Raw genomic sequence first — 9,091 nt, 5'->3', positions numbered from 1 at the left:
TGTTGTGGATGTCTGAAAATGAGATTATATTAATATATATTGTTTTACGTAACTAGTTGCTTACAAGAATGGTGATATGTGGAAATGAGGGAATGGTGGAAATTGAATATAATTGTGGTGTGAATACCCCTTGATGTGTTGAAAAGCCTATAAGGCGAAAAGAAAGTGCTATGTGCGAAAAAAAAATGCTATGTGCGAAAAGAAAGTGCTATGTGCGGAAAGAAAATGCTATGTGCGATAAGAAAATGCTATGTGCGAAATGAGATTGATGAGCCGGCTGTCAAGGTGATTCACTTAAATTTATATAACGGTGAGATTGAGTTGGCGGGAAAAACACAATATCACCTTCTGGTAAGCAAACTAGGAAATTGGAGTTTGATTGATTGTCTTGTTATGAGATAGTCATGTGGTGTAGTGAAGCTGATTATGTTGGAATTAAATTGACTGTATTCCATGCATGTTGTCTGTTCCTCTTGTTTGGGCTGTGTTTGATAAGCATATATAGATAGGGTTGGTTAGTTACTTACTGAGTGGCAGACTCATTCCCCTGCTGACATTTTCTTTCAGGAATAGACTTTGAGGTGTCTGACTGTTGAAGAATAGGCCCACGCGCTATACTCAGGCAGGTCGGACCAGTATGTAGTTTTTTTTCCTCTTTGTCAGTTAGAGTACAAATCACATTTTGATGGTATAGAGAGAACGTAAGCATGGAGATTACCTGTGATGGACTACTTGTAGTGTTTGATGTGCATATATGATGATGTAGGTTCATTACGCTTGTTATGACGTTGGGGTTACGTATACATATGGGTTAAATTATTATTTGCATTTATATTTATAAACACAGGGATTACTATATGTATGATGTTTAGCATAGATATAGCCCTTGTAGCAAAGGGGGTGCTACATTAGGTGGTATCAGAGCAGGGATTAGATTTTCTTGGGATGGTAGATGAAATGTCATTTTATACGTAAGGTGTATATGTTAGGAATCTAATCACATGTGTGTATTTTATATAAGATGGAAGCGTCAAGAGAAAACGATGTTGGCCCAGCTGAGTCAATAGAGTCTGTGTAGGGTCATGATCATGCATTCGAACATCAGGGGTTAGAATCCCAAAATAGAAATGCCCCATAACCCGAAGTAAATCCTTTTATGCAACAGTATTTAGAAATGATGCAGAGGACATGAGAGAAAAATACCCATATTTAGTCCTTGAGCCGGTAAGTTAGTTAAATTTCGAGGACGAAATTTTTATTAGGAAGGGAGAATTGGACTCCCCAAAAATTATAATATATAATTGGGGATTAATTGATAATTCTTTTGTAAATTTAGTTAATTAGTAAATAAATTATGGGCCATAATTGGAATATAATAAAACTTGAACGGGTTAAAATGGAGCTTGTTATAATATTTGTGAACAAATTATATTAATTAAGAAATTAGAAAGGACGTAATGGGTATTTTGAGAAAAGTTAAATTAATAAATAAAATAATAATATTATATATATATGTAATGATATATACATTAGTAAAATATATATATACATACATATATATATATAAAGGAAAGAGAAGAAAAAAAAAAGGAAAAGGAAAGGATTTTGGGGGTGGGCCCTCACCCACCGCCCCACCCCCCCACATAAATATATATATGTATGTTGAATAATTGCAATGTCACCAAATTGCAATTTCCTGTTTCTGCTTCATCACCCGCACGGAGGAGGATACGGGGGTGAGGCGAAAGGACTGATAATTAGCGATTGAGTAGAAAGAAACGTAGTATTATCTATATATGCTCTCTGTATTTGTGGTTTTTTACTGTTATATGAATTTGTGGTTCATGATGACATTAATTTAACTGAAAGTATGTGAGTGATGGATGATTTGATTTGATTGACGATATTGTGTACGTAGAATGAGAACATACGTTGAAATATTATGTTTGTTGTTTGATGTGTTGTGGATGTCTGAAAATGAGAGTATGTTAATATATATTGTTTTACGTAACTAGTTGCTTACAAGAATGGTGATATGTGGAAATAAGGGAGTGGTGGAAATTCAATATAATTGTGGTGTGAATACCCCTTGATGTGTTGAAAAGCCTATAAGGCGAAAAGAAAGTGCTATGTGCGAAAAGAAAATGATATGTGCGAAAAGAAAGTGCTATGTGCGAAAAGAAAATGCTATGTGCGAACTGAGATTGATGAGCCGGCTGTCAAGGGGATTCACTTAAATTTATATAAGGGTGAGATTGAGTTGGCGGGAAAAACACAATATCACCTTCTGGTAAGCAAACTAGGAAAAATGGAGTTTGATTGATTGTCTTGTTATGAGATAGTCATGTGGTGTAGTGAAGCTGATTATGTTGGAATTAAATTGACTGTATTCCATGCGTGTTGCCTGTTCCTCTTGTTTGGGCTGTGTTTGATATGCATATATAGATAGGGTTGGTTAGTTACTTACTGAGTGGCAGGCTCATTCCCCTGCTGACATTTTCTTTCAGGAATAGACTTTGAGGTGTCTGACTGTTGAAGAATAGGCCCACGCGCTATACTCAGGCAGGTCGGACCAGTATGTAGTTTTTTTTCCTCTGTCAGTTAGAGTACAAATCAGATTTTGATGGTATAGAGAGAACGTAAACATGGAGATTACCTGTGATGGACTACTTGTAGAGTTTGATGTGCATATATGATGATGTAGGTTCATTATGTTTGTTATGACATTGGGGTTACGTATACATATGGGTTAAATTATTATGTGCATTTATATTTATAAACACAGGGATTACTATAAGTATGATGTTTTGCATAAATATAGCCCTTATAGCAAAGGGGGTACTACAGCATTTCTCGTGCATAGATATTTTTTATGTCTAGCTGTTAATTTTGACAGGTGTTCAAGTTGGTTGGAGTTAGTTAGGTTTTTAGTTAGTTATTCATTTTTCTTGCTACTTTTGGACCTGAACTTACAAAGAAGCTCCCTTGAGTTAACTTCTGAGTAGTGATGGCAACGGGGCAAGTCTGGTGCGGGTTTGCCGGGACCCGGACCTTCCCCTCTTCATAAACCCCGAACCCGTACCTTGCCTCGCCTGGCAAAACCCCGAACCCACCCCATCCCCTTAAAAGCCCAACCCCGCCAAACCCGTCCCGCAAGCCCATCCCATTTCGCCTGATTTTTATTTTTTATTATTTAAATAAATAATATCAATTTCTATTTAGTAATTTAACATAGATTTTTTTTATCAAAAATGAATTATATAATACAATGATTATTTTATTTTTTCAATAAGTAATATTAATTTATATTTAAACAAAACATTTATCTAATTTTTTAATTTCACCGATAAGTAATCTCCGATTTTAATTAACATAGTTTTAACTAAAATGTATTATATAATACAAATAGTACATTCAACTAATGTTTTCTATAAGTAATACTAAATATTATTGTAAAGTTAGGTAATCTAGCATAACTTTTTTTTTTCTAAAATAAATTATATAATACAAATTACACATCCAACTATTTTTACTTTTGGTATTTTGCATATAGAGTTGGATAATTGCAAAATGATTTATAAATTTACCCATAACATCATAATTTTCTATTAATAATGTATCAGATATGAATAAATAAATAATAAAAAATTTTAAAAAATAGACCAGGGTGGGTTCAAAATGGATCCGATACAAAATCCATAACCAATGCACTCATGGATCTGCTATTGGACGCTGGTTCAGAAAACTTTTTATTAATAAAAAATATTCTTGTTCTTATTTGATAAATATTTTTATTAGTTAGGTTTTTTAATTTTTTATATACTAAAATTATATTAGTATAATATTAATTTGCATATTTTCTAAATACAAAATAAAGAGAAGGGTTATTCAGTAAACTTACAAAAAATATTCTTTTATTCTCAATCTGTTTTTCTAGTACCGAACAAGTAGATGTATGTGAAATTTACTCCACTTCCAATTATACCAAACAACTTGAAAAAAAACTATTATTATTTTCTTTCCCTTCCCCTTTTTACTTTCATTTTTCTCTCATTTGAACCAAACAAACCCTTAGTTAACAATAAATCATGTGAAAAAACTTGCAAAAGTCTTAAATGTTGGGCATATGCCTCTAACATGTTGTTTTGAAGTCAAAGCGGACTAATCATGGGTATTTTATGGAGTTTTCTTTGAAAAATATGATTTGAAGCTTGAATTTCTTGAAATCCTGCTATCGTAAAAAGACACACCATCGGTGTACTATAAAAAATGGAGAATTTCAGATGAGCATTTACAGGGTTAAATAGATGAGTTATAGAGCATGAGATCAACCATAAAAATCATAAATCACAAAAAAATAGATAAATTAAAAACAAAAGCAGAATGGAGTGCATGCGAACTACACACACTACTACACTTAAAACTACACACTCTTCACACGGAATTCACGTTGACGCCGTGGCCGACGAGGATGAAGACGATATGGTGGCGGGGATAGACGAAGGCGAGTTGGGGAATGTTGTTGACGAACATGGAGGGCAGGCGAGCAGCAACAACGCTGCAGCGATTAATGACAGATTGGACGGGGAAGATGCGTCGTCGATTAATCAGTTCCCCATGGAGTTTCAGTTTGCAGATTTTATTGTTTTGTCCAATAGAGTAATCGATAAAAGGGATGATGGATCTGTTCATGCATTGAATGATCTCCACCAGTGTTCGACAGCGAAATATAGAGAAGGCGATAGGAATTCGCAGGAGCTGTTGTTTTTCCATTTGATACGCTTGACGGCTGAACAGGCGGCGGAGCAACCTTCTTGCTTGGCGCCGTCGTTGCAGATCTCTAAAAATAGGGCTGCTGCATATTTGAATCTGAGGGTCTCTATGGTGCTGCTAGCGGCGCGAGATGAAGCTGCCATGGTTGCGCAGGCAATTACTCCTAGCCTACATCGGATAAAGAACATTGGAGAAGATAATGATGATGATCCCTGCTGCGAATACTGCAGCAACTACACAAATCGCGCCGGCGACTGGACAGGCTGAAACTGCTAAAACCGCCGTTGCAGCAGTTTCGGCCTTTAAAGTAACGCTGCCGGAACTGCGTACTGCCTACGCTGTTTCTGTTGATGCTGCACCAGTGCATGTGACTGGAGCTGCCACATCACAATTACAGACATCTTCGCCCACCGGAATCTTTGTCGGTGAACTTCATAATTTTTACGATAAAATTGCCAATATTTTCAATAATTCATCTCGAAAAATATTGACTTATGTTCCACCAATGATGCAAAATGGCAAAATTACTGTACGACCCACGTTGGATATGGTTCGAGATGGTTTACGTTGCTGGATTGCGATAGCAGTGGGTTATGTTTTGGGCAAAAGACCATATTTTCATCACCTAAAGTACTACGTCAAATCTATTTGGCCATTGTTAACAGGAGTCACGACCACAGCAAATGAATTTTTCTTCTTCATTTTCAAAACTACAGTGGCAATGGAAGAAGTTATAGAGGGCGGACCATAGTTGTTCCAAGGACAACCAATCGTGTTGCAGAAATGGGAGCTGGGCATGGTCCTACATAAGCTAAAACATACCCAAGTCCCAATTTGAGTTAAACATCGACACTTGCCAGTTAAATTGTGGACTAATGATTGCTTGAGTACGGTGGCAAGTGGCATTGGACGACCTCTTTATCCGGATGGGATCACACGCACATGCACGAGATTGGATTTCGCTTGTGTATGTGTCATGCTTGACATCAATGCCAAACTCCCGAAGCATTTGGTTATTATATCACCAATAGATAAAGGTGGGGAAATTGCATGCAAGGTTGATGTAGAATACGAGTGGCTGCCCCCTAAATGTCCCACTTGCATGAGCCTTGGACATGCCACAGAGGATTGCCCATCCATGAAAGCACCGAAACTGCCGGTCATTGTTTATGTGCAGAAGGCACGAGTGCAGCCGCCCATAGCTGAATCGGGTAAGGCTGTCGAGAAAGACAAGAATAACTCATGTGGAGATATTAATCAGGAGTCTATTGTATTTGAGACTCCGAGTACCCCTGTCGCACAAGGAGTCAACGAAGGAAGGAACAAGGGTAAGGAGTTAGTCATCTTTAATACTTTTGATGCACTTAACTCCCTTGATGATGCAAATGATACCATTCGGTGTCCTAACATAAGCAGCCCCGCCACGGGTGATCCATGTTAAACGCTGCTATGTGGAACGTGCGTGGCCTGAACAAAAGGGACCATCAGCTGGCACTGAAAGACATAGTAACTGAGTACAGGTTATAATTTATTGGCCTTCTTGAAATGCATGTATAAAACACTAATATTGCTCATATACAATCTTTCTTACTGCCTCAATGGAAGTGGTTTGTTGATCCTGTGTCTGTTGGGAATCCTATATGGATTGCATGAGATTATACTAATATTGATGTTAATGTGATAGAGTTGGGTGATCAATTTGTACACTCTCGTGTAACTGTTAGAGCACTCCAAACGAATGTGATTATTACTCTTATGCATGGTGCCAATGAAATTACTGAGCGGCGTGAGCTATGGCGATCATTGGGGATGTTTGCGGGTCAGTGTGTGGATGACCCGTGGATAGTAGGAGGTGATTTTAATGTTGTTCGTGACCTCAGTGAGGTGTGCGGTAATTTTGGTGATATCAGATTGGCGATGGATGAATTTAATGTATGTATACAGGATACCGGATTGCTACAAATGCCCATGTAGGGTGAATGGTACACGTGGCATAACCGGAGTTCGAATTCGCGAATTTTATGGAAGCGTTTGGATCGGATGCTCATAAATGACACATGGCTTGAGCGTTTTCCTAACTCATACTATTCAAGTCTCACCCCATACACCTCGGATCATTCACCACTGTCGCTATATGGGGATCGACAACAACAACTGGGAGGTATGTTCAGATTTGATGATTATCTTACTCTTTCACCAGATTTTATTCCCTGTGTGCAGAATGTCTGGCAACACGACATTGTTTGAGTGCCTATGTATGCGATTACGTGGAAACTAAAAGCTTTAAAGTCAGTATTCTGACAGCAACGGTATAGTAAAGGAGATCTTTCGGAGAACGTACGCTTGGCTAAAGAATTCCTTGAGAAAGCACAGATCTTGGTTAGGTTTGATAGACAGAATGACCTCTTTCTATTCCTGGAAAACTTTTGTCGTTTGGTATACGCCAAGGCGGCAAAAATAGAAAAAATCATGTTACAGCAATGAGATAAGATGCAATGGATGAAGGATGGAAATCAATGCTCACGAGTCTTCTTTTGCAAGATAGCTGAGCGACGTGCCACTAAGAGAATCTTGCAAATAAATGATGAACATGGGACCACCTACTTAGAGACAGGAGCGGTTATTCATGAGTTTGTGTCCTTCTATCAGGCTCTGTTAAGCAGAGAAAGACGGAGGCAGGTGATAGATATCCAGTATCTGAGGCCATGGGCTAGACATGTCCTCAATGAGGAGGAAGGGCTTCAACTCCTTACACCTGTCACTGCAGTTGACGTTAAACAAATAGTGTTTGACATTGTTGAAGATAAAGCACCTAGACCTGATGGGTTCTCATCGGATTTTTATAGAGCTGCCTGGCCAATCGTGGGTCCAGAGGTTACAAAAGCAATCTTGGAGTTCTTTACCACGGGAAAACTGCTGAAGCAAATCATCACCACACTTCTGGCAGTTATCCCTAAGGTACATGCCCATATGATGGTCACAGATTTTCGCCCTATTTCGTGTTGTAATGTTTTATATAAGATTATTGCCTAACTTATTGTTCAAAAGTTGAGTATGGTGTTGGATAAATTGATAAGCCCTTGTCAGGCTGCCTTTATTCCTGGTCGTAGTGTTGGAGACAATATACTATCAGCACAGGAACTATTTACAGGCTACAATCAGGCGCACCTACCTCCTAGATGTGCACTGAAAGTAAATATCCGAAAAGCTTATGACACGGTAGAATGGGATTTTCTACTTGTAGTGATACACCTGTTTGGATTCCCGACTACGTTCATTAGGTGGATAGAGGAGTGTGTCACGACACCCTCATTTTCCGTCGGGTTGAATGGGAAACCTCAGGGTTTCTTTACGGAATCGAGAGGGTTACGGCAGGAGGACCCTATATCACAATATCTGTTCGTTCTCGTAATGGAGGTTCTGCATTTGATTCTTCTGTAGATGATTGATGAGGACATGCATTTTTCTTTTTATTGGAAATGTGAGCCTTCTCGATTATTTCAACTTGGATTTGCAGATGATCTATTGCTGCTCTGCAAAGCTGATATGGACTCTATAGAGGTCTTTAAGCAGGGGTTGGACCTATTCGCCTCCTGGTCAGATCTCCGGCTTAATTTGCATAAGAGTCATCTTATCATCTTTCGATCTGCACAAGGGATACGGAAGCAGCTGTTAGTGATGCTCGACTTCCAAGAAGGGTACCTTCCGATGAGGTACTTGGGACTTCCTCTACTTTCATCCAGATTATCGTTAACAGACTTCCAGTCTTTATTATTGAAAATTGATCAACGCATTAAAGGTTGGGAAGGAATGAGATTAACATATGATGGGAAGGTACAGATTATTAAATCTGTCCTTATGGCGTTAAGTATATATTGGGCTTCTACGTTTATCCTACCTAAAGGTGTTATAAGGGATATTGAGAAGCGTCTGAGAGCTATTCTGTGGAAGGGCACAACGACCAGTGTATATGCCAAAGTAGCATGCAGGGATGTCTATAGACCGGCGTCGGAGAGGGGACAGGGCCTAAGGGACATTGCTATTTTAAACCGTGCCTTGATGAGCAAGAAGTTGTGTAATGTTATTGGATGTGATAGAACATCAATATGAGTAGAATGGTTATATAACGGGTGGCTACGTGATAAATCTGTATGGACGGTCACTGACAATGGGGGTTCGTTGGGCTGGAGGAAACTCCTTCGTTTATGCCCCTTGCTTCGATCGATGGTGTACTATCAGATTGGTGATGGAATTCATTTTATCTGTGGCATGATCCATTGCATCACCTTGGTCCCCTTATTGAGAGATTCCCACGGGG

The 9,091-nt window shown here is 38.6% G+C and overlaps 1 protein-coding gene across 1 annotated transcript; it reads left to right on the top strand.

Annotated features, from left to right (window-relative positions):
- The first annotated feature begins 5,749 nt into the window (after positions 1–5,749).
- On the top strand, positions 5,750–8,883 carry LOC148788308 (uncharacterized). Its single transcript, XM_088879986.1, has 8 exons — positions 5,750–6,200; positions 6,458–6,657; positions 6,748–6,934; positions 6,994–7,082; positions 7,423–7,731; positions 7,822–7,965; positions 8,055–8,190; positions 8,291–8,883. The coding sequence occupies exons 1-8, from the start codon at positions 5,750–5,752 to the stop codon at positions 8,881–8,883; spliced, it is 2,109 nt and encodes a 702-aa protein (XP_088736112.1).
- Positions 8,884–9,091: the final 208 nt, after the last annotated feature.

The sequence above is a fragment of the Sesamum indicum genome, linkage group LG4 (assembly GCF_026168435.1).
Source record: "Sesamum indicum cultivar Baizhima isolate 11 linkage group LG4, ASM2616843v1, whole genome shotgun sequence".
NCBI classification, from domain to species: Eukaryota; Viridiplantae; Streptophyta; class Magnoliopsida; order Lamiales; family Pedaliaceae; genus Sesamum; species Sesamum indicum.
Note: the sequence above shows the minus strand (reverse complement) of the source record. Positions and strands in the feature narration are given on the sequence as shown.